This window comes from Nyctereutes procyonoides, unplaced genomic scaffold (genome assembly GCF_905146905.1).
Source record: "Nyctereutes procyonoides isolate TBG_1078 unplaced genomic scaffold, NYPRO_anot_genome, whole genome shotgun sequence".
In the NCBI taxonomy this organism is placed as follows: domain Eukaryota; kingdom Metazoa; phylum Chordata; class Mammalia; order Carnivora; family Canidae; genus Nyctereutes; species Nyctereutes procyonoides.
In genome coordinates, this window is record NW_026575121.1 from 4,837,139 (window position 1) to 4,863,683 (window position 26,545).

The 26,545-nt window shown below is 43.1% G+C and overlaps 1 protein-coding gene and 1 long non-coding RNA gene across 5 annotated transcripts in view; one reads left to right on the forward strand and one right to left on the reverse strand.

Annotated features, from left to right (window-relative positions):
- Nucleotides 1-363: 363 nt before the first annotated feature.
- On the forward strand, nt 364-25,417 carry LOC129516633 (uncharacterized). Of its 4 annotated transcripts, none has more exons than XR_008665810.1 (8): nt 364-556; nt 1,104-1,212; nt 1,968-2,092; nt 2,265-2,359; nt 13,724-13,828; nt 14,601-14,691; nt 24,198-24,662; nt 25,286-25,416. It is a non-coding gene; the product is annotated as an uncharacterized LOC129516633 (long non-coding RNA). The 4 variants fall into 4 exon arrangements; XR_008665808.1 differs by having other exon boundaries at nt 25,283-25,353; XR_008665809.1 differs by lacking the exon at nt 24,198-24,662 and having other exon boundaries at nt 25,283-25,417.
- LRRC63 (leucine rich repeat containing 63) overlaps nt 24,660-26,545 on the reverse strand; it is a 36,515-nt gene continuing 34,629 nt past the window's right edge. Inside the window, exon 9 of the mRNA XM_055336155.1 lies at nt 24,660-25,405. Coding sequence (XP_055192130.1) covers nt 25,219-25,405 — 187 coding nt within the window. The 3' untranslated portion in view covers nt 24,660-25,218. The remainder of the gene's footprint in view (nt 25,406-26,545) is intronic.

Here is a 26,545-nt window from a genome sequence, read left to right on the forward strand (position 1 = left end):
GATCCTGAAAGTAGTTTTCCACTTCTGACAACGTCTTAAAGACATTTTCCTCTGATGGGACACGGTGGTGGTGAGTTCTGAAGACAGCTTGGAATCCCGCTGCCTGAGTTCAGGGCTGGGGTGGGAGCTGGGCGGCCTTGGACAAGGCATCTCTAAAATGGCAGAAGTAGCTCGGCTCCCTCCATGGGGGTGCTGCAAGGGCGGAGGGGGCAAGCCTCGTGCGGCCTGCAGGTCGGCATCCAAGGCCCCGATCAAGGTCAACCCTTAATATTTAGGTGTTTGCCTCGTTGCTATTTTGATTTTGCAATTTCCTGACGACGTCATTTCCTGGCTCTGTGGTGGGTCAGATCTGCTCACGAGAGGGCGCTGGCAACCCAGCCTAGGCCGAGAAGGTTCTTAGATCTCCTAGGAAGGCCAGGCCCCTTTGGGGGTATTCAGGTCTGATTTCTCAAGAGCCGCAGAACCGCAGATGGCAGGGCTGGAAGAGAGCCCGCGGATGATTTAATCCACTCTGGATTTTGCAATTCTCAGCCACGGGAGGTTAAAGGAGGAACTGGTGAGTGGGACTCGGGAAACCGACCTAGTAGCAGGAAAACCAGCTTCGGGGATGGTCTCCGTGGTGCTGGGTGGCAGGACAGACAGTCTTATTTTTCTGGAAGCAGAGAAGCCATCCAATGGGTTAACAGCAATGCAGGGATGAAAGGAAGGGAAACCACCGGTATGGCCATGGGCGGAGGGGGGACCATGTGCCCTTGGACCACCTGGGAAGGGAGGGCTCCTGGGGCATAACTCCTCCACCTTTTGTTTTGTTTTGTTTCTGGAAGAAATCTGGGTCTCTAGTTTCCTGCACCTACATTGCTTAGTGGAGATAAAGAGAGTTTTGAAGGCTCCATATCAGGTCGGAGACCCCATGACAACAGCAGCATGGAAGGTGAAGGTCTCAGGAGTGCAATGTCCTTGTAAGAGAGCCTGCAGGGGTGCGGAGCAGGAGATGCTCCCCCCTCTCTCCCACCCCTTCCCCCTCCTTTTCCTCTTTCTCTTTCTTGGCTTTCTCTTCCTGCTTCTTAGCTCTAACAGTAAACACCTTTGTGATTTTGCAATAGCTTCAAGAATTACGGAAGTTGCGAACACAGTGCAGAGCATATCCATTTGCCTCGGCCTAGCTTCTCCCCAGTGTGGGCATCTCACCAGCACTCCTCTGGGCATATGTAGGTATGTGATTCTGAGACTTCTGTGAATAATGGCAGGAATGGTGCCCCTTTACCCCCAAGCATTTTGGTGGGTAGTTTCAAAAAATAAATAAATAAATAAATAAGGGCATAGTCTTACATAATCAGAAGTCAGTAAGGAAAATCAGAAAATGAATATTGATATAATGGCCCCTGGAATAAATTTTGAAGAGTAAGAAAAAGCTTTGAGGTGAAGACTGAGGAGAAGTAATTCTGGAGGGAGGAAACAGCTCCCTTGCTTGGAGGTGAGCAAGTGTGTGGCCCTGGGGACCTGGTCAGCTGGCGTGGCCTCCGCCGAAGCCTGCGCACAGTGCGGTGGCTCATCTCCTGGCTCTGCTCGCCCCGTGCGCTCCTCAGCCTGCTACCATTTCCCTTCGTCTTCCCTTCTCCCCTCCTCCCTGGAGGGCCCCCACTCAGCCCTCAGAACCCAGTGGATGTACTTCCTCTCTCCAGCTGCTGGATGGTGGTAAGGAACACAGGTGCAGAGTCCAGTGGGCCTGGGTTCAAATCCTGCCTCTAGCATGTTAGCAAGTGAATAATCTTGGGCAAATAGCTAACGTCTCCGAGACCCAGTGCCCTCCTTGCACAAACGAGAGGTGGTGGCTGGTGCCCCACTGCCTGTCACAGGTGTGGCAACTCTGGACAGGCTCCTCACTGCAAGACTGGCAGCCTGTCAAGTCCTTCCTGTGATTTCTGACTGTTTCTGGGCCTTAGTTCTCACGCTCTTCTCTCTTGCAGATTGCCCCACCTATGCATGCTGCGTTAAATTCAGACATGGGGTTCGACTTCTTCCCCATTTTCTTTTTTTTTTTTCTTCCCCATTTTCAAAGAAGAATTCAACATACTCACCACTTTTGAGCTTGGTAAGCTCCTTGAAGATTGGAGGGGCTGTGGGAAGATACCGTGTGGCCCACTGACTGGCCTTCTGCCCTCTTGGGGCCAGTGTGTCGGCCCCCTGGAACTCTGCTGCCACCCAGAGCCCAGGCATGCTCCCCCTTTGGTCCATTCATTAACCAAACTTCCCCCTTCCCACAGAAACTGAAGATTAGGACAAAAAGTTGGATCTCAAGGGGTAGCTGGTTTGGAGGTGGCAGGACAGGTGACCCCGCGATGGTCCTTACGGCTGCCTGGTAAGTGGCTTGTCAGATTAGTCCCGGTCCCACACCCCAGGGGCTGACCCACCCCCACCCTGCCTTCTACTTTCTCAACCCTTTGGACTACTCATTCTTAAGATCCTATGACATCGTCATCACTGATAAAAGTGTCACCTCCACAATATATTTTTTAAGATTGATTTATTTATTTGAGAGAGAGAGAGACAATGTGCACGCAGGGTGGGAGGGAGGGGCAGAGAGAGGTAAGGAGAATCCCAGGCAGACTCCAAAGTGAACACAGAACCAGACGCAAGGCTCCATCGCATGATCCCAAAATCAAGACCTGAGCCGAAACCAAGAGTCGGTCACCCAACTGACCGTGCCACCCAGGCGCCCCTCACCTCTGAAATCTTAACTTCAAAGCCTCCTGTTGTCTGAGCATCATCCCTTGACCCCCAGACCATTTACTCCACTGTGATGCTTAATTTTTTTTTTTAATTTATGATAGTCACAGAGAGAGAGAGAGAGGCAGAGACACAGGCAGAGGGAGAAGCAGGCTCCATGCACCGGGAGCCCGATGTGGGATTCGATCCCGGGTCTCCAGGATCGCGCCCTGGGCCAAAGGCAGGCGCCAAACCGCTGCGCCACCCAGGGATCCCTGTGATGCTTAATTTTATGTGTGACTGGATCAAGGGATCCCCAGCTGTCTGGTTAAACATGATTTTTTTTTGGGGGGGGGGGTGTCTGTGAGGGTGTTTCCAGAAAAGATTAGCATTTGAATTGGTTGACTCAGTAAAGTAGATGGGCCTCCTGTGGTGGGTGGGCATTATTCAATGGGTTGAGGGCTTGAAGTGAACAAAAATATGGGGGAAGGAAGAACTCACAACCCCCTTTCTTCTCTGCCTTGCTGTTTCAACTGGGACATCTCATCTCATCTCCTCTTGCCCTTGAACTAGAATTTACATCAAGGGCCCCTGGTTCTCAGGTCTTCTGACTTGGGCTGAATTATACCACTGGTTTTCTTGGGTCTCCAGCTGGCAGATGGCAGGCCCTGGGACTTCTCAGCTCTCATAGTCACGCGAACCACTTCTTCACAATAAATTTCTTTTATATCCTGTTGTCTGCATTTCTCTGGAAAACACTAATATTTCTGTTAGTCTCACTCCAGCAATTCTTCAACATTATTGAATCCCTCACTATCTTGGCCCTTATTCTTATCATCAGTCACCCCATATATTCAGTCCTCTGACCTCATCTTTCTCTACCTCATTTCCATTGGCTGAGCTTCAGCCACACCGGCCTCCTCTCTCACATCCTGTAGAAAAATCTAGCCTTGGTGTTCATTGTTTCCTCTGCCTACAGTATCGCCCCAATTTTTGTGTTTTGTTTTTTAGCTAAAAGCAATTTGTGATGAATACATGCAATATTTATAAGATACATATCACGTTTAAAGAAAAACAACATACCTTATATTCATGTACCCACCAATCATCAGTCATTTAACTGTCAAACTTGTGAGCTCCTCCCTGATCCCAACCCACTCTGAGATAAATGCTAGCCTGAATTTTGTATCAAGCATCCTCTTGCTTATCTTTATGGTTGGTTGGTCTGTATCTCTAAACAGGGCTTAGATTGCATGTTAATGAGATCATAGTATTTCTGCCACTTGCTTTTTTTCCCACTCTGTTCTATGTTCCTGAGGTTCATCATGATGTTGAATGAGGGTGTAATGCATGCCTTTTCGCTGCTATATCGTATTTTATTGCACTAAAATATCAAGGTGCAATTATCGATTTTATAGCCTACCATTGGTGGACAATGAGCCTATCCCACCTTTTGCTGTTACAACAAAACTACGAACATTCTCAGACACAACTCCTAATATACATGTAAAAGTTTCTCTGTGGCACATACCTCTGTGTGGAATAGTCGTTTCAAGGATATAAGCATGTCACTACTTTCCAGGTAACACAAAATTACTTTCAAACTGGTTGCACCAATTTGTCCTCCCTTCAGCCGTGAATAAGAATTCCTGTTGCTCTACGTCCTTGCCAATATTTGGCATCGCCTAACTTTTGAATTTTTGCCAGTCTGATAGGTATTAAAGTGATAGGATAGCTCATTATGCTTTCAGTTTGCATTTTGCTAATCATTTGCCTTGATCTCTGCAGTCTGGTTCCTTCCCTTTTGTCATTCAAATTTGGAATTAAACAACCACCACCTGGAGACTTTGTCACTCAACTACATTTATTTTAATTCTTACCATCTGATATTTCCTTTTCTCTCTTTTTAAAAAAATGTTTGTTGGCCTATTTTATTCCTTCCTACCCAGGCTTGTACGTGGTAGCTGTTTCATAGATTTATTGCATATTTGTTGAGCGAATGAATGGGCTAACTTCAATTCTGTTCAGACCAATACTTACTGGTTAACGGTGCTAGCTTTCTTTGTGTTAGGTTGGGTTCATGTCTCTCTTTCGTATTGCTTTCGTTCTCTTCTCATACATTCTCCATTGTCTTTGTTTCCATTACTGTCCACTTTTCTGTTTGTTTGTTTGTTTGTTTGTTTTTTCCACTTTTCTCTTTGGTCTCATTCTTGCTAAATTCTTTCTTCTTGGCAAGGTCTCTCTCTCTTGCTTACACCCTTGTTTCAGGTTCCCAACCTTCAGGAGACCCTACTCAGATATTTCAAAACCAACTTCTCCTGTACCCAGCTCTCTCTTGCCCTGTTTCGCATCCACTTGGGCAATGGTCACTCAGAAGCAGTCTGGATTCTAGACGACAAAGATGAGAAGACCAGACAAAAGCATCATTCATTCAGGTCATCTGCCAAGAACCAAGAGAAAGAGCTCTGTGGGTCCATGTCATTTGTTAGAGGTGATTAACTCTAGAGGCAAAAGTTACATACTGTCTAGAGCTCATTTCGACTTTAGCCTTCCCTCACCTATGCTGTCAAACTTCACAACCCTGGTATTGCAGTAGTAGGAAATAAGGGTGAATGTACCTGGGAGATAGAGCGATGTATCACCTAACAAAGTTTTAAAGACAAATAAGGGGTAAAGAAATTAATTTTGAGTAGTGGAAGTAATCTTAACTTTTTGTGTGTGTGCGATACTTTTCTGAAATATACTACCGTGTTACTTCTATATTTAAAATTCACTAGAACACACATTCAGCTTTCATCATATTTTTCAAATGTTGTTCTAAACAGCAGTTATTGAATGCTGCATAAGCATGGCAGATGAACAACATGCTCCTTTCCCCCCTAGGATCTTATTAAAATGACTGGAGAGGAAATAAGAAAATACAAAAGTCCAAGAGGACAAAGTGAATTGGATAAGAAACAGCATCAAATGAAAGAGACTTCAACAAAATTTGGGGTGCTAGAGGATTTGTAACTAATGTTGGTTACGTGAGCTCCCTCTCGAGAGGGAGATGGTGGCAAGTTAGGGTTTTATTTTCAGACCCACAGAAAGGTTCTGAACAACTGTGAGGTGCCATGCGGCAAAAGGCTGAGAACCTGGAATTTCCTAGAAATCTGTCGGGAGCGGTTAAGACACCCTTCCCTATCTTTGTGAAGTTTAGGCAACTGCCTTCTTGCTGGACTGAGAGACTGGAGGCTTATTCTTTAAAGAAATTGAACTTAAGAAACTCAGGAGAACCACAGTGAAGGAGAGTGGGGAGAGACAGGAGTACAAACTGAAGACAGGGGAATTAAGTGAAAATCTGCCCTTGGAATAGTAGGCTCTTCACTCCCTCCCCACACTCTGCTTTCAGGAAGTTGGCAGCCAGGCTTACAGTCCTCCCCAACCCTAGGGTGAAGATCAGAGGATTCTTCGCTGGACCCTTCAAATGAGCCTAGAGAAAAGATCCCAGATGCTGACACTGGAGGATCCTCCAATGAAAAAGCAAACTTGCCTATGATCTCCCTGAGATGAGGCCCCTAACCAACCACAGCTAAGCTTCATGCTCAACTACGAGTCAATAGGCAACATCATCAGACATTTTTGAATAGCTTCCAAAATGAAAGGGATGAGAGAAAGAAAGAGAGAGAGGGAGAGAAAGGACATTGAGGAAACATTATGCTGAAAATAGGAAAAAATAACTTTAAAAAGTTAATGTTCTGTGGTGAAGGAGAAAGGATGAGATTATAAAGGGGCAGCACAAGGGGGATCTTAGTGGTGATGTATTTTATGGGATCGAATGACAGAGAATTATACGAACACTTTGAACCAATGTCAGTTCCTTGATTTTGATATAATATTTCAAGAATGTAAGATGTAACCATCGGGGGATACTGGGCAAAGGAGTAAGAGGCACTTGGCACCTCCCTGTACTATCCTTGCAACTTCCTGCCAATTCTAGAATTACTTCATAATAGAAAGTTAAAAAAAAAAAAAAAACCTAACATCCCCAATGAATTAAGAGAAGACACTGAATCCAAAACAGGAATGAGAGCCTGTAAAAGTAAGCAAAGGAAGAAACATTTCTTTGAGGTTAAGAATGATACTTTTCCAAAAAATTAAAAGGCTACGAGATCATATGGAAGAAATCGCACATAAAACAGAAGTGAAGTTATAGCAGTGGGTGATGTGAAAAATAAAAGAGATAGATCCATCTAGAATGTTCAATATGAACTACCAAGACTTTCATACAGAAGAGAAAAAAAGAGGAGGAGGAAGTAGTGAAACGAGACAAAGCGATGCGACGAGATAAGCTCTGGGAACTGGAGGGCCGAGTTCCAGGTGACAGCGCTCACGGACTGCCCAGCGCAACAACCCAAGAAAGACTCACAGCAAGGCTCATCATTATGTAGCTGCACGACACGAGAGATAAAGGTTCCAAAAACTTCTGGAGAGAGAGACCAAAATAATAATAATAATAATAATAATAAAAAAACCCAGCAATCTACAAAGGCTCACGAGTCACCACATCCGATTGCCATCCAGATTTAGCAGACAAGGAGCCTCGCTGAGCCGCAGTGCTCTTCCACCCTGAATTTATAAGCTACACACATTGAGGTGAGAAGAAAGGCATTTTCCAAGCCTTCACATGCATTGCCTTCCTTTTATACTTCCCTAGGAAACTACCAGAGTGTGTGGTCCATCAAAACAAAGGGATACATCAAGAAAGAGGAAGAAGTCTGCCTATGTCTCTGCCTCTCTCTCTCTCTCTCTGTGTGACTATCATAAATAAATAAAAATTAAAAAAAAAAAGAAAGAGGAAGAAGGGGGTCTGGAAAAGAGAAGATCTAGCACAGGAGACTGGCAGACGAGAAGTCCTGACATGGCAGGGGACAAAAATGATGGGAGAAAACGTGTTCAACAAGCACGGGCGGGAGACTGTCCAACTTGGAGCAGGAGGCCAGGGCTCCCGGGAAAAAAATGCTAAAAGTAGCTGATAGGTTTGGATGCCTGGAATACGTTACTGTTGAGCACGTGACAATAACAAGGGGCACCTGGGATGGCTCAGCCATGCATTGGGTGGACCTGCCCTGCAGCAAAGTGGTTTCACCAGTGTGATTACTGGGTTTTAGAATTTTAGAGCTGGAAGGTGTCTTAGACATCATAAATCCGTGGACTTGGACATCCAGATCCTTGGCTTTAAGGTTGAGGATCCCGAGAACCTGCAAGTTTTGGCACCTTGCCCAGGTATGCAGTGGCTGCAATGCCATATGAAGTAGAAGCCAGTTGTCTTGACTCTTTATTATTTATGACTAGTATTTTTTGAAATTCCTAAAGGAAGATGAATTTTCTCTGAGGCTCCTGCTGAAGAATCTTCAGGCTCCATGTGTTGTAGGGATTCAGGAGAGGGGCCAGGTTGCGTCCTGGGTAGGAGCGTAGAGTGGGGAGGCTGAGCACAGGCTTTCAAAACAGATCTGGGTCATGTTCCAGCTCTGTCTCTTACTAGGAGAATATCTTTGGAAAAAGTGCAAAGTACTTAAATTCTTAAAGTTTCAGGCAGCCCGGGTGGCTCAGCGGTTTAGTGCCGCCTTCAGGTCAGGGCGTGATCCTGGAGACCCGGGACCGAGTCCCGCAATGGGCTCCCTGCATGGAGCCTGCTTCTCCCTCTGCCTATGTCTCTGCCTCTCTCTCTGTGTCTCTCATGAGTAAATTAAAAAAAAATCTTAAATCTTAAAAAAAAAAATCTTAAAGTTTCTTGGAAACATTCCACCTCCATGGTTGCTATGAGAATATAGAGATACAAAAGCAAACTCTTTGGTGATCCCTCTTGTGGCAGGCAGATTAATTGTCCACCCCCCCATCCCCGCAAAGATGTCTCCATTCTAATTCCTGGAACCTGTGACTATGTGATGTTCCCTGGCAATGGGACCATTAAGATTTCAGAGGGAATTAAGGTTGCTAATCAGCTGATCTCGAGGAGGTTGTCCGGGATTACCCAGATGGCCTGTGGCCATCACAAGGGTCCTCAGGAGGAGGACAGAGAAGAGGAAGCACCAGAGAGATGGCAGTGTGAGGATCACTAGGCCTGCCACAAGGGCTGGCTTCGAAGATGGAGGAGTGGGACCATGAGCCAAGGAACGTAGGCAGCTTCTAGAAGCTGGAAAAGGCAGGAAAATGGACTCATCCCTAGAGCCTCCAGAAAGAACACACCTTTGCTGACACTTGACATCAACCCAGTAAAACCCATTTTGGACTTTGGAGCTCCAGAACATGAAGATAATACAGGTGTTTTGTGTTAAGCCATGGATCTGCCGTAATTATTTACAGCAGTGATAGGAAATGAATAGACCTTTCCTCTGAACATCAGGCCTGCTCCCCCAGAGCCATCTTTACATCATCTTCTGGAAGATGCAGCTTTTTGGAGGATGCGCCTCATAGTGGTCTGAGCAGAATCTGCTCTTAACACAGGCCAACCAAAGCAGAAAGGCTGCTGGGGGGGGGGGGGGGGGGCGGGGCGTCGCTTCTGTCTTGCTGCTTCTCAATTCCTTTTTGCTCACTCAGAGCTGAATCAAAAGCAAGGGCTCACATTTGGGACCCATCACCCTTGGGAATGCAGATGTACCCTAAAAGAGCCGGTGATCTGAGAGTTGGGTGTTTTTTTTTTTTTTCTTTCTCTTGCCTGATCACACCTTTTAGTTAGAGCTGCCCTCTTTCCAGAAAGCAGCTGCCCTCTTGCAAAGTGTCAGATGCTCTTTGCCAGGAAAGGGTTGAGAGAGGGAGGCAACCATGAGCTTCCGTGTGGTGACTGGAGGTGGTGGCAGACGGTTTGTGGTCTCTGCCCCTTGCAACACCCATCATCCTGTTTGCCACAACCCTCTGATGCAGTGTGAAAGCCACGGAGTGCCTCCGTGTGACCCACTTCCCTACACTGGAGCACAGGTTGGGCTGGAGGGGGAGGGTTGCATGTTTGACAAGCACGTGCTCCTGAAGTTCCATCCAATTTTCAGCAGCAGAGACACCATCATGTGATCATGGCCAGTGGTGAGTTTCTATAAGAAAAGGAGGAAAGGCAGAGCTGGGCTCCACCTGGTTTCGGTGCGTCGGTGCCCGCAGCTGCCCTGGCGCCGCTGATGCCTGCGCTGACTTGGGCTGTGGAGAAGGGGGGCACAGCAAGCTTCCTCCTTGTTGCTCGGCGTCAACAATCTGTTCCTACTTCTGGAATGAGCCGTGGAAACGTGGGTTACTTTTAGCTTCCCCTTTTTCTAGATCGTTCCTTTCCTTTTAGAAATGAAATAGCTAAGGCTGCCTCCTGGTAGAATAGGAAAGCATTGCCCCCCACGCGCTTAGGGTTTCTGTCACATTTGCGCCCCACGCAATTCAGAAGGATGACAAAATTAAACTATTAGAAAATGGGGAACTTGTGTGTGGGAGATGCCTGGGTGGCTCCGTGCTTGAGCGGCTGCCTTTGGCTCAGATCGTGATGCAGGGCCCTGGGATCAAGTCCTGCATTGGGCTCCCCTCTCCTTATGTCTCTGCCTCTCTCTGTGTGTCTCTCATGAATAAATAAATAATCTTAAAAAAGAAAAGAAAAGGAAGTGGAGAATTTCAAATAAAACCCATTGAGATAAACCATAATAAGGTTCTGTTTTCCTCTATCAACTGATTAAATATGTCAAAGGATAATCCTCAATGGTGTTGCTGGGTGTGTGAAATGTACCCAGGTAGGAGGTGCAGATTTTCCAGAAAACAAATTGGCTTCTTGTCTCAGGAGCCCTCAACATGTTTATGTTTATAAACCCAAAATGATACCATTTTTAAATCCATCCCTTTAAAACCTCATGCTTTCAGTTTCCTCACCTGTAAAATCAAGCGATGAATAGACGCTATTGAGTGATGTGAGAAACAGAATAACGGATAACAGGCACACAATGGTGTGCCTGGAGATCCTGAAGCATCATAAAAGATGAAGAAATAAGAAGTTTTCCAGATAAAAATTGTTGCAACATCACAGCATAGACATTTCAGGCATTGACGGTGCCGTGTGCTCGAGCAAACCTAAAAAACACTTTAGGAAGAGAGCTTTGGCTCATCCACTTCCCATTCAGCTCTTGAAATAGATCTCTTAAGATGTCTCAAAGTTATGTAAATTGGAGATCTTGATTTATTCAGACATATTGTCATAAAAAGGGGGTAGGAAAACATAAGAAAACCGCACGTATTATTTTTATGGGCTACTTCTGTGCCGACTTAGTGTTCTGTTGAGGGAACATTCTGGTGAGCACCCTGTTCCTGGAATTGAGTGTTTAGTGTGGGCTCACCACCCTTTGTCAGCAGACACTGTTGTAGAGCTAGGATATGGGTCTATTTGAAGGTTTTCAAAGAGCTTTGAAGATGGAACTTTCTGGGCCCCCGAGGAAAGGGAATCCAGATGCTTTGGCTGGGAGCTGTGGGCTGTGGTTTAGATAAGGAAATCAAGTTCTCTTATGAAAGTAAAGGACTAGAGCCGTTTGGGAAGACGGTAAAGATGGTGTGTGAAAGGAACTCACAGAGAATAGAGAATAGAGAGCTCTAGTGGTTCTAGGATAGGGACCCAGTGACCTAGGCCCTGAGCAAGAGAGAGTGGCCAGGATGGGGAGGAGACACTGTCAAGGGGGTAAGAGGAAGGTCCCAAGGAGTAGACTGATAGGCCTACTATCAGTAGGTGCTGGGTCCCTCGCATGCACCCAAAAGCCACCTTAAATGGGGCCTTCATCGCCGCCCACCCAGGCTTTACCTGTGTGGAGACCACCATCCCCTCCATCTCCGAGCTGCACGCAGGAGGAAGCGGGCTCCTTGCCAGCTGACAGACTAACAGGGCGACCCTAGCAGTGCCGCAGGCTTGCTTCTGTCCAACTGCCCTGTGCCGACACCTCCCCACAACTTCCCAGGATACCTGTAGACCCAAAAGGAGCATCGGGGAAGCCTCTGTCCTGTGCTTGGGCAGGGGTCCTGCCAAACTGAGCAAGATCTAGACCGACCATCAGGCTGAGGGGTGCGTAATGGCATCCCTGATACCTTCATAACATAATATTATTTTCCCGCTTCTTTTAAAAGGATTTGTCTTTACACAGGAAATACTATCCACTGTGTCCACTGAGACGTAGGAGCAGCTGCAATTCCACTTGCTCCGTCAAAGAGGGGCGGGCAAGGAGCTGGATCTAATAGCCAGGATAACAAACACCCTGTAGTATCCTAACGGAATGAATGCAGTTGGAGTCCAAATACAGGGACATCTGAGGGCTCCTTGAGCTTTGCCAAACGGAATACTGTAAATGATTTGGGGTCTCTTTTTGGGCATATCTCCAAATAGAAAGGGAAATGAAAATGAAGTGAAATGAAATTGGAAAGTGATAGGATGATATATGATGTGTGATGTTACAAAGAAATGCCCTTGTCCAGATGCTGTTTTAAGAACTGTCTATGATCATGCTTTCTGGGCCAAGAGAATCCTTAGTTAAGGTCAACTGGAAATCTGGTGTTCGAGCAGATATTTCCCAATTAGATAATGACTTTTTGTAACTGTCTCTGTATCTGTCCCAGGCCTTAGGTAGACTATCGATCTGGTCGTTGAGCCAAATTTTGCATTACTGTAAATTGCTTGGGTAATTCTTACTTTTTTAGGGCCTCACTTTTCAAACTAAAAGTGTATGACAGAAGCAGGAGTGACCCGGGAATCAAAAAATGCAATTCATGTGCATCTCTTTTTAGTACAAAAATTTATACAACCCATAAACTAGGGGAAATTGAGCTAGAGCAAAAGCAAAGGAGGAAAATCAAGCTATTATTTCTACCATTCTAAGTAAGCCCATTATTCTCACCGAGCTTTAAAAAATTATAAGTGGTTTGGCTGAGTTCCTGAGGAATATGGCCATTTCCCCCCATAAAGTACCAACTTAAGAGAAATCTAGTCAAAATCCTATTCTGGGCATATCCCTGGCCTCTGCAGAATTTCTAAACATCAGCTTTCTGTATCTGAAACATACTGAACATGGAACTGGTTCAGATTTTCCTAGTGGTCCCACAAATTCAGCAAGTGAAGTGGACGTGGAAATGTTGAGGAGGGCCAGACGTTTCAAACCTGACGTGACACTTGGAGGACTCTGACCCCAATTCTTCTCATGCTCCAGGGGTCAGGAAATGTCCTTTCCAGTTTTCAGGAGCAGCTGGGGTAGAAATCCTCTCAAAAGGGTTAGGGAATTCCAGGGCCCTGGGTTCAAGCCAGGCCTGGGGGCCTTGTGCGGCCTGATGGTGAAGCTGCTGGGGCTGCTTCTCTGAGCATCAGGGACCTGGCAGGCGAAGGGTGGAGGCAGCAGGGGACAGCACCCGAGTACCTTGAGCCTCATTTTCCTCAGTCTTTCATAATCTCTTCCAAGGACAGGTTCTTTCCTGCCTCTGCATGAAGTCTCTGGTAGGTGCCAGGAGTCCTTGCTACCCTTTGGGGTCATAAGAGCAGTATCACCACGGCAGCAAAGCATCCAGTCGGGTGTGACAGTCACACTGGAAGCTCCTAAACAAGTGAGAATAGTGTTGGCTAAGGCCTGAAGCCCACAGTGGGGGACCGGCCCCCGATCAACTGTGCCGCTCACCCTCTGGCCACCCTCCCCCAGCTTGCTCTCCCATCGCTTAGTGGATGGGAGACCCTTTCCAAAAGGGATTGGGAGAAAAGGACACAGTCTTTGTCACTGGCACTGTCTGTCGTGATGGGGAATTGGGCCTCTGGCCTTGGTGGATGCTCCCAGCTGACGGCATCTGGGGCAATTCTGTGGCTTTCTTGGAGAGACCCCAACTCACCAGGAAGAGGGAGGGTTCTTTTTTTTTTTTTTTTTAGCAGTTTATTTGGTTCATTTTAGTTTATTAAATGTTTACAAAGCAGTACGTTTGAATCATTCTTTGTGTCACATTCTATCAAGTTCGATCAGGACTTTAGGAAATTTAACCTGTGCTTTTCTTTTTCTTTTAGTATGCTTTTCAGGAAGCCTTGAACGGTGCCGGGGATAAACTTGTAGTAGTTGACTTCGCAGCCCCGTGGTGTGGACCTTGCAAAATGATCAAGCCTTTCTTTCATGTGAGTATGAAACCGGTTCTGTTTTAGAAGAGATTCTGCGTTTCTCGGGTTGGTAGTGGCAAAGCTGGCCATCCTGAATTACCGTCCTGGCTAAGTCTATCAACAAGCAGTTCATGAAACAATCAGGTGGTGGTTTTTTTCCTCAAGGAATTTGCAGCTCTGGGTAAAACCATCCCCTCATTTTGACTCTTTAGTCTTGAGCTTCCTGGGCACCAGGGCCATGTTTTCTTTCCATGTTTCAATGGGGAACCTCACCTCCAGCGGGCAGCAGAGACCACAGGGTCCTAGAGACAAAAAGTAGATGTAACTCAACCCTTGTGGAATGTTCTATATATGACCTGGATTTGGAAACTTATCATTTTACTTTATTTATTTATTTATTTATTTATTTATTTATTTAACTTTAAGCATTTAAAAACAGAAACAGCAGGAGTCCCATCTTAGTGTCGCATAACAGCTGCTAACCAGCAGCAAACAACAGCTTAGCAACCTTAGATGAGGTGATATCAAATACATGCATAAGATGCTAACATGTCAACAAAGAGAAGCTGAGTTGGGGAATTATTCTGACAAAGACTCAGAGGCAGAACTGGGCCGAGCAGGTGAGAGCTAAGGGTTGCCTAGTAATGTCTGTGGGGAGCAGGGACTATGATGAATCTGTCCTGGTAGATGTTGGGCACCCGATAGCAAAGCAGACCTTGCGTGCTTACGTCTGTCCCTAGGCTTTCTTGGTTTGCTGGTTCAGAAGACTTTTTTTCCCCTTCCTTTTCAGAGGTATACAGAGGTATGAGGAGGAAAACAATTGACCAGAAGTGGTTGCTTTCTTCCTTGCCAGTAGGTCATATAGACCAGCGTTGGATGAGGTGAGAGAAGCTGACTCCCCACCCCACCAGCCCCCAAGGGATCATGGGCAAATCAGTTGGCTTGCCCTGGCCCCCAGCCTAACATATAAACCTAAATGAAATCAGGTTTAAAAGAGAGTTAAGGGCAGCCTGGGGATCTCATCACTTTAGCGTGGCCTTCAGCCCAGGGTGTGATCCTGGAGACCTGGGATCGAGTCCCTACATGGAGCCTGCTTCTCCCTCTGCCTGTGTCTCTGTGTCTCTGTGTCTCTGTTTCTCTCTGTCTCTCATGAATAAATAAATAAAATCTTTTAAAAAAGAGAGAGAGAGTTAAGAGGGGCGCCTGGGTGGTGCACTTGGTTGGGTGTCGAACTCTTGATTTTGGCTCAGGTCGTGATCTCCGGGTACTGAGGTCTCTGAGTTCAATATGAAGTCTGCTTAAGACTCTCCCTCCCTCTTCTTTTGCCTCTCCCCCAAAAATATTAATCTTTTTAAAAAAGGAAGTTAAGACAGCTTGAAAGGAAAAAGAAATGAGCTAAAAACACATTACTCTAGTAAAGGGAGTATTTGACTTTTTCCTGATGTAGTTGATTGGAGTGCATTACAAGCTGTATTTGTTAAGATTACGTTTGGTTGGAGATAACAGAAATATCCAAAATATTGGCAGTTGGTGCCTAAAGCAAGATAGAAATTGAATTCTCTTCATTTTTAAAGTGGGCATACAAATTTGACATGGTGGCTTATAATGTCACAAAGGACGTAGGCCCCTACTTTCTATTTTCAACATCACTTCCTGGCCCAAAATGGCCACTGGAACTCCAGCCATCCTGTCTGCATTCCAGGTAGCAGGAAAAGGGAGGGATCAAAGGGCAAAAAGGGTCTTCTCTCAAATCAATCTGTTCTTTTTAACCAGCCTTCCTGGTATCCTACCAATGCTTTCACTTACATTTTATCGCCATATCTTAGTGGTTGGATCTAGCTGCAAGGGAGCCTGGGAAGCACAGTATTTTTATATTGTGAAGCAATTGTGCCAAGTCAAAGATCAGGATTCGATTCCAAAGGAGAAAAAAGAAAAAGGAAATGTGGTGTGTAATCCACTTTCCGTACACACGTGTAACACTAAGAAAAAATGATGGCTTTAAAAATTTCTCCTTTCCTTTGGGATATGAACGTGCTTTGCAAATTATAAAATATTTAGGCAATGTAATCTGCTTTACAATGAATGGTATGTAGAGTCTGAAGTGATGCCAAGACAGTGCACTATTTGATGAGAGATTAAGTGAGCAAATTAGGAGTATTCAAATCATAGAGTCTTCTTCTCCTGATAAATCACTTAAAGAGTGTGAGGAAATACCTGAATTCTTTTTAAAATAAAGAATATTCTGACAATAGATCAGAATATTCAAAATTGTGAAGTGCAATATATTATTAGAGTCACTTTCTCCAATTCTGTGGAGTATTTATCCAATTGAATAAGTATATAGAAAGTCTCTGCCATGTGCCAGGCACCATCCTAGAAAATGCCTTTAAAACCAGCGATAGGGAAAATAACATACCCTATTTTTTAAAAAGAAAAAAGGGGGAAAAAAAAGAAAGAAAGAAAAAAGGGACAATTTATCAGGATGCAAATTCCATGAGGACAGGAACTTTTGTCTGTTTCATTCACTGCTATGGTTGAAGTGTCTAGGACAGTGACTGGCATACAATAAGACCTCAATAAATATTTAATTGAATGAATGAATGAATAAATGAATGGATGAATAAATAAATAAATAAATAAATAAACAAATTCATCCAAGAAAATATTGACCTACCGCTTACTCTAAAAAAATATAACAACAACAACAACAAAAATTTCTTGGGGGAAAACCCCACAAATCAACTCAAAAGTATGTACATGTCTGTTTTATAAAATAGGTATATTTCTGAGGAGCAGAACATTAAATCATATTTATATTTATAGCTGACCATTTAAAGGTGTCATATGAAGATTTGTTTTGTAAAACAAAGAATCCATGTATAAAGGGAATAATCACCCTTGTTCTATTTGGCAGATCTGGATTTTCAAGAAGGGGCAAGTGCATAAGGTAGCCTCAACTCCACTTTGACAGAATATGAATTCAAAACCAATATGCAGTTTTAAAATATCATATCAGTTCTATATAACTATTTTTTTCTATGACATAGTTATCAGCTTGGAGAATTGAGTGAAGTTAAGTTTTTTTTTTTCAAACTTCTTCCTCTGGTGAAATAATTAAGGGAATCATTCCAGAGATTCCTTTTCTTCTTCATGCCCAACATCCGTTCTGCTAATTTTACATTCTAAATATTTTGCAAAATGTCCCTCCCTGCTACCACTCTCATGCCTGGTTGGAAACCTCAGCACCTTCTCTGAATTTTCCAATCTATTTAAAATGCACAATTGATCATGTTATTCTTCTATTAAAATCTTCAGTGACTCTTTAGCAGCTAATGATACTTCTTAGCACGTCGCATGAGAGCCTTATGGCCCACCCTGTTTATTTCTCTGACCTTAGGCCTTGTCTCCCCAAATCCTCTGCTGTAAACTTTACATCAACCCAGTCCATTTGGCTTGACAAATAGGCCCTCAGGAACTTTTCCCTGAATCTCCATGATCGGCTCTGTGCTACTTCACTGCGCTCCTGCCATGCTGGGCATACCTCTGTCTTGGAACATTCCACATTATACTTTATGCGGAGAGCCTATATTTCATGGCTCCTAGCATCTAGTTGGTGCTCAATTAATCCCTGGTGAATTGAACTCAATGGAAAAAAAAATGATCTCCAGGGAACACTTTTTTGAAAGTTTTATTCAAATAAAGTTGATGTGATTATTATTTATTTTCTTTCTTCCACTACAAGACACAGAATCTTCACGTCTCCCCAGAAGGGCCCTTTGGCCTCCCACACACATGTCCTCCAAGTACCATTTTCTGATCAAACATACAGCACTTCTTATTGGTGAAAAATAGCAATTCCTGACGTGTCAGAAAAGAGTGGCTAGATCATCAAAATGGCTTGGCATTTTTGATTTGTGCAGTTACCGGTTTCTGAGATTAATTGCATTTGGAACATTTGCATTGTTTGCTAGCCAAAGGAATCCTATTTAAAGACTAGAAGTGCTTAACTAAGCACAACGTGGGGAAAATGGAAAACAGGTTCAATTTTTTGCCATCAATCTCTCCTTCCTCCTTGTCCCTTAAATGTAATGAAAACAACAAATAATAATAATAATAAAATCAGAGATCTTCAATTGACATTCACTCAATTGGAAATGTCCTTCTTGGGATCCCTGGGTGGTGCAGCGGTTTAGCGCCTGCCTTTGGCCCAGGGCGCGATCCTGGAGACCCCGGATCAAATCCCACGTCGGGCTCCCGGTGCATGGAGCCTGCTTCTCCCTCTGCCTGTGTCTCTGCCTCTCTCTCTCTCTGTGTGTGTGACTATCATAAATAAATAAAAATTTAAATTTTAAAAAAAAAGGAAATGTCCTTCTGTTGATCATTGAAAAACAGGAGAAATTGGAGATGTATGTGTTTAAAATCAATATAAAAAGAAATCATAATGCCCTTGGAGGCAGCCATCAGGGTAGAGGAGAAGAGAGAATTGGGTTGAGTCTGGCAAGATACACACCCTGACATTAAAAATAAGAGCTACCTTTTTCCGAGCACCTGCTCAATGCCAAGTCCTGCCCCAGGTACCTTGTCAGTCATTCCTGTGAACCTCGGGCATGGCCTCCATCTCTGCTCTCCTCCACCTTATTGGAAGTTAGGACCCTGAGGCTGGGGGTTTGAGAGGGATGGAGTTGGCTCAGCAGAGCGCCCAGTCACCGCTTTGAAACAGGACACTCCTTGGGCTTCCTGAGCAACCAACTCTGGGGCCTGGGGCCGACCCTGGAACCTGCAGGAAGTGGAGTGGTGCCCCTGGCCTGCTCCCTGCAGCTGTGCCAGCCCGGGGCTGGAGAGTGCTCTGGGCTGCCTTGGTTGGGGGTCGGTACTCCCCCATTTCCACCCCCTGTGTCTCTGGCAGATGGTGACACCATGGAATCTCTTCAAATTGTCACATGTGGTGTGTTGCTGGAGGGGCAGTTTATGGGAGACAATAATCCAGGGTACAGGCCCAGGGGTATGAATTCAGGTATGGGAAAGCAAAGCACTTCGTCTACACTTAGTTAAGGGGATGCTTGAACGGTGACACCAGTAAGTGACTTCTGAGCTCCCCAGGGCATGTTACATACTTCTCCCTCCTTAGGTTCCAAGCAGGAAATGACAATTCCCAGGAACAGGGGACTTAGGAGGCCCTGCCGGCCCATCCCCGACACCTACCTTGTGCCACAGCCAACTAAGCGTGCAGGTTTCGCACTGAGTCCTGACGGTGGCCAAGAGGACGGGGCAGAGAGCAACCAGAGCTGACATCCAGTTTTTCTGAGCGAGGCAGAGTATTCCTTGGAGCTGCATTGATCAAACCTTTGAGCTTAAAAATTCTGCTTTTTGAATAAGTGCATAAGTGATAATATTCATGATCGCTGCTCCAGATGAGACGCCAGCATTTTGTCATAAACAATGTATGTCTTATAGAAGAAAATCCCCCAAAGGCTGAATTATTATTATTGTCATTATTATCATTATTATTATCATTATTACATCAGTGAGGTCATACGGTATGTGTTCCTGGATGTGGAGACTCTGTATTGTGTAGGTATCAGTCTTCTTCGATTTCTAACAAAAATTCAAAACAGCTTACAAAACAACTAAAGGTTTTAATAAATACTGTAGAAAATAAACATATAAGAATAAAAAGTATTGAACAGGGGCACCTGGGTGGCTCAGTGGGTGGAGTGTTTGTCTTTCGGTTTTGGTTCAGGTCCTGATCTCAGGGTTGTGGGATTGATCCTCGCTTGGGGCTCCACACTCAGCTCAAGGAGTCTGCTTGGGATTCTCTCTCTCTCTTGCTCTCTCGCTCTCTCTCAAGTAAATCAATAAATCTTCAAAAAAGTATTGAAAAAACTAGCAATGAGTGGGGACTTTTTCTTTGAGATATATTAAGATGTGGTTTCAATTAAAATAATTAAAACTGTGGTGTTGGCATCACATAGACAAGTTAATGGAATAGAGTAGAAAGCTAAAAAAATAGGCCTAATTATCTTAGAATTTAGTGCATCATAAAGATGGCATTTCAAGTTGGTCGGATGAAGCTTCAGTAGGTAATGAATGGGATACAACTTCCTAGCATTCTAGAAATTTGGACCAGCACCTCACGTCCCATACGAAAGTAATTTTGAGATGAATCAGGATTAAAATGTAAAATAAGTGAGGATGCCTGGGTGGTTCAGCAGCTGAGCGCCTGCCTTCAGCCCAGGGCGTGATCCTGGGGTCCCAGGATCGAGTCCCACGTCAGGCTGCTCTGCCTGTATCTCTGCCTCCCTCTCTCTGTATCTCTCATGAATGAATAAGTAAAAATCTTTTTTTTAAAAAAAAGTAAAATAAGTGAACTACAGGTGGATATTTATGTAATTTGGGGAGAAATGTGGACTTGCTAAGTTTAGCAGTAAGAGACGAAAACATAAGGGAATAGATTGATTAGGACCCACATCTGCTCATTTTCCCTTAACCCCAGCCCCACTGCTTGCCTCCCTGCTTCTATGACTTTGACCTTTTTAGACTCCACATATGTGGGAGATTTTTCATTTTCAATATTTTTCATTTGGTGTTTGGCTCATTTCGCTTAACATCCTCCTTAACATAACACCCTCCAGGTTCATCCATGATGATTTTATAACCTAAAATTTAAAATCTTAATGTCAAAAAACTCCCCACTTGGAATAAAAATAAAAGGCAGGGGGTTAATGGAGGAAAAAACCTTTCATCATACATGGCGGGAGCCTAACGTTCTCAGCATACATAAAGCATTACAAACCAACAAGAGGGACATATGAATAGAAACATCAGAAAAAGATGTAAAGAGAAAAATCACAAAAGATGATAGAAGTATGACTATTTAACATGGACTCATATCAACTTTGTTAGTAATAAAAGGAAGTAACTTAATCATATGCATTTTCTATCTAATTGGCAATGTATATAGTTAATTAGTTACCTGAAATCAATGATGTTGTGGGTTTGGGAACAGGGCATCTCACACGCTGCTGGGGAAAAGCTGAACAGATATGAGGGTAACAATTTTATCTTAAGAATAAAAAGCTTTAGGGATCCCTGGGTGGCTCAACGGGTTAGCGCCTGCCTTTGGCCCAGGGTGTGATCCTGGAGACCCAGGATCGAGTCCCACGTCGGGCTCCCCGCATGGAGCCTGCTTCTCCCTCTGCCTGTGTCTCTGCCTCTCTCTCTCTCTCTCTCTCTCTCTCTCATGAATAAAGAAAGAAAGAAAGAAAGAAAGAAAGAAAGAAAGAAAGAATAAAAAACTTTAAATCCCTGCACAATGTCTATCTAGCGATCTTAATGCCAGAAATTTTTATTAAAATAAAATAAAAACAAATCTAGATTTTGGCAGAGATTTAGCTTGAAGAGTTTTTGTTAAAGTTATTAAATCTATTGTTACGATAAACACTGAGGATAGTTTATTCAGCAAGAGAATTTTAAATGAGCAAGTTAGGTCACATCCATGATGACTTATCAATATTGGATATAAATAACCTAGAAAAATGTTTGCAATATGTGATCGAGGCAAGAAAGACAGAAAAATTGTTTTGCACACAGATACAAGTATTCTTGAGCAATAGCTTCTATAATAATTATGATGAAAATACATGTATAATTTAATTTTGTTATTTAAAGATTTAGTTCACCTTTTTCTTATTATTTTTTTTTTTTTAAGATAGAGAGTGAGTGCACATGCCCATCACCCTGGGGAAGGAGCAGAGGGAAAGGAAGAAGCAGACCTTCCGCTGAGCAGGGAGCCTGTTGCAGGCTCCAAACCAGGGCCCTGGAATCATGACCTGAACCAAGGCCAGATGCTTAACAGAACGAGCCACCCAGGAACCCATGTTATTGTTATTTGTAACAGCTTACTGGGTGTTAGGAATTGTGGAGGTCTCCGATAGTTCTAGATTTTAACATTTATCCCAGAACATTCTTCCTTCCTTCAATTTTCTTTTTTCTTTTTTTAAAGATTTTATTTATTCATGAGAGACAGAGAGAGAGAGACAGAGACAGAGACACAGACAGAGGGAGAAGCAGGCTCCCTGCAGGAAGCCCAATGTGGGACTCGATCCCAGGACTCCAGGATCACACCCTGGGCCGAAGGCAGGCGCTCAACCGCTGAGCCACCCAGACATCCCCCTTCCCTCAATTTTCAATTCCAGAACTCTTCCTTGGAAGAGTTCATGTGTTTTGGGAAGAGCTAATGCCACCTTTCCCAGTTCCAGAGATTGGCATGCGGCTCAGTCCTGGCCAATCAGACTATTCCCTCCATGAAGCTATAGAGCTTTGTTCATATGTGAACCTGACCTGTGAACCAAGCTGAGCCAATGAAAATCATCCCTAATCTGTTTTAGTGTCATGGTTGGTGCAGACAGTGCACTTTCTCGAAGGTTCCTGACATTCCAGTACCTGAACTTGGGAGTCGTCCCTGGCCATCCTTGCTACCTGGAAATGAGGCAAACTTAAAAGCGTTGCTCAAGGAGAGGTGACAGATAGTTGGATAATGCCTTCATGACAGTTGGGAGTTCCTGAACTGGCTGCGCCTGAAGACACAGGCCAAAACGGATACGAATACACTTCCTTCAAGAGGGTTTCTGTCGTTTACAATCAAGATTTTCTTGTTTGTCAGTCATGTGTTCCAGACGTTTTCCTGTGTGTTGCTTGTTTTTTGACCTTGTCTATGATGATCTTGGATGTACGGGGATTTAAAAAATTTTTACATAGTCAATCCGTTCATCCTTTCTTTTGGGCTGCATTTCCTGCTTTATCTATCTTCTATCATCTATCATCTATCTATTTACTTAAAGATTTTATTTATTTATTTATTCATGAGGGACACAGAGAGAGAGAGACACACACACAGGCAGAGGGAGAAGCTTCCCATGGGGAGCCCGATGTGGGACTTGATCGCAGGACCCCCGGATCACGCGCTGAGCGGGAGGCAGACATTCAACCGCTGAGCCACCCAGGTGTCCCTACATTTCCTGCTTTAAAAGAGCTTTCTGATTCTAATTTATTTATTTATTTATTTATTTGAGACACACAGAGAGAGAGAGAGAGAGAGAGACACAGGCAGAGGGAGAAGCAGGCTCCATGCAGGGAGCCTGAGGTGGGACTCCATCTGGGGATTCCAGGATCACACCCTGGGCCAAAGGAGGGCGCTAAACCGCTGAGCCACCCAGGGATTCCCCTGATTCTATTTTTTTAATAAAATTTTTAATATTTTTTATATTTTCAATTTAGACCTTTGAGGAATCTAGAAATTAATTACTGTGTGTGGTGTGAGGCAAATAATCCCATTTTTAGAAAAGAGTAATATAGGGCCCCTGGGTGGCTCAGCGATGAAGTGACAGGCTTGATTTCTGCTCAGGTCATGATCTCAGGGTCCTGGCATCCAGCTGTGGTCAATCTACAAGCTCAGGCAGGAGTCTGCTTGAGGACTCTCTCCCTCCCCTTCTGACCCTCCTCCCTGCTCGTGCTCTTGCTCTCTCTAAAATAAATAATCTCTTTTTTTAAAGCTATATGTAAACGTTCACATATACACATGTACAGGTTATCTTTGATTTTCACTGGGTGGCATAACAAGGAGAACTTTTTGTCTTAGGTTTCATTTTATTTTCAAATGTTTATGTAATAAGTATATCTTGGATCACTTAGATTCGAGATTACACTAACCATGAGGAAACAATGAGACTGGGCTCTAAATGTATATCATATTTGTCCGAATGTCTAGGTGTATTTATTTTTCTGCAGCATCTCTAAGATATTGCAATTTCCTCTGAAACCTGTTCTTTCTTCCCTATCTCAATTTATTTATTCCCTATCTCAATATATTATCCTGTTACTCAAAGCAAAAATCAACATTTTTTCAATTAAAAAATAAGTGTACTTATTCTTCCAAGAAATATTTCAGGGTCAAAGGTGAGTATTAATAAGCTGTATGCCACTAGATTTTAATTTTATTTTTTATCTTGTTTTATAATTATGGATATATTAAATTTTAATACATGTATTTGTTATTATGCTAAAAATACCCCCTTCTGATTACGTGTGTGATATGGTAATTACTTCTATATAAATAATTTCATTCTTTTGCTGGTGAATATGGTGTATACTTCTCAAGCAACATTTTCTTATTTCTGCTTAAAATCAAACTGAATTTCAAGGAGAAGCACATGAGTATCCCAATTTATTGAAATCAATAGTCAGAAAAAAATATTTTTCCTGGCTTATCTACTGAATGAAACACACACATACACCTGACATAATGTGTATTTTCTGATATTCTCTAAAGATAATACTCCTGTATAAATTTCATTTGATTTCATCAAGTTTCTTTTTTTTTTTTTTAAAGATTTATTTATTTATCCATGATAGACGTAGAGAGACAAAGAGAGGCAGAGACACAGGCAGAGGGAGAAGCAGGCTCCATGCCGGGAGCCCGACGTGGGACTCGATCCCGGGACTCCAGAATCACGCCCTGGGCCAAAGGCAGGCGCCAAACCGCTGAGCCACTCAGGGATTCCCTGATTTCATCAAGTTTCATCATTAGTAATGATATTTTGGATTTAAGTGCACATAAAAAACATGCCAAATATGAAACAATTCTATGCCATTCTAAAATTTAGTCATTTGAATATCAAAATGCTTTTACCTTCCTCTTATGAAGCACTAATTCTTCAAGTCTCAAGTTCTACTGTATTCATACGTTGCTCTGCAATGTAATTTTGTAAGTTTTACTTTATTTTCTTGCCAGACTATCATCAAAGGCTGTTGAATCCTGGCACCGGTCTATGGAATCAGGCTTTGTGAGATGAAGGTCAGGATAACTGACCAGAGATTGCACCAATTTCCTAAGAGCCTGTGTGGTGAATTCAAACAACTAAATACAGGGCTGGAATGGGTCTTTTATTCCCTTAAACAGTCAACAATGGTTGGCACTGGACAGATTTCCACCAAAATTCACCAAGAGGACTTAGATACTTGACTTCGAGTCCATATGTGGCACAAACCCCACTGATGACTTTAAAAAGCTAGCTTACTACTTGGAATGGGTGCACGAAAATGCCAGTTGTAAGATAATCCCTTTTCTGCAAAGTTTTCCGTCATTTCTCATTTTCTGGTAAACATGCTCTGAATGAAATTTTCTAGATCTTTGCTGAAATCCAAAGACCTTTAACTATTCCTTCTTAAGTAATTATTCTGCAACAATTCCTAAACAGTCACAAACTTTTTCCCGAACTGGCTGGGATTACAAAGAAGAGTTACAGAAAATAGAACCTATACTCTCAAAGAAATGAATTACTATGTCCGTAAACTTTAATGGCTTTTAAAGCGGGACTCCTAAATGATCACATGACTTATCAACTCATAATTTAGACTATTATTCCACTAGGAATATTCTCTGAAAAAAAACTGCTTTCTTTCACTTTTCTGTAGCAGGAAGAAGAACAGACATGAAACAAAACAGGAAGGTGCGTTGCTCCAGAAACATCATAGGATCGGATGACTTGAAAACCTTCACCAAACTTGGGACCGTGACACCATTCACATCTAGATGTGCTGCAATGGAGGACACATCAAATCAGTATTTTAGTAAACATCTACTGAAGAGAAGACATCATATTTGATGCTCTGTGAGACTCACAGTAGTATCAAATAGGACCTTTGTTATTGATCTTACCATCTTAGTTGAGGAACAAAAACATACGCAAGTACAAATTAAATGCTAAAAAAATAAAGTAGATAAATATATATGACACTCCTAATTTTCTAAGAACAAAGAGGTATAGATACATAGTAAGAAAACACTCTGAGGATAGATTCCAAATAGAGGACAGTAATTATTCTTGGTCAATGCGATCACAGGAAATTTGACATGCTTTTATAAATGTTTTTCCAAATTTTCTATAATAAATATGCCTTATTTTTATAATTCAAAAATAAATATATCATTTTAAAAATAAAGAGACTCCATCATAGCCTAGTATAGGATTAGTGCCTCTGTGTGTGTGTGTGTATACATATATATATATATATATATATATATATATATATAGAGAGAGAGAGAGAGAGAGAGAGATTTATTTGAGAGAGAGAGAAAAAGTGCATGCGTGCACATGTGAGCATGAAAGGAGGGAAAGGGAAGAGGGAGAGGGAGAAGCAGACTCTCTGCTGAGCAGGAACCCTGGGATCATGACCTGAGCTGAAGACAGATGCTCAACCACTGAGCCATCCACATGCCCTTAATTTACCAATTTTAGATTAAAAAAAGAAAAATTTAATATAAAAATGTATACATGTTAAATTTTATATATAACATCTCAAAAGAGAGATTTGATGTAATGTCTTGGACAACTTTTTATTGCAATACATTTTGGTTTACTTCATATTAATAGCATTATAGTATTCCATAATATGAATACACCATAATTTTTTATCACTTTTTTTATTGGTGCACATTGAGGCTGCAATTATCATCCCTATGCCCAACTTTGTGTTCACATGTAACTATTTCTATGAGACAGATTCTGAAGATTTAAATTTCTGTTTCAAGGGGTAAGTAGGATACCATCCAACTGCATTCTACAAAGCTTTCACCAGTTTACAGCACTACTAATGGTATATGATAATCCAGTTTTGGGCCATCCAAAGACAAATAATTTTGGAAAATTTTTATAAAGATTTTGTTTACTTGAGAGA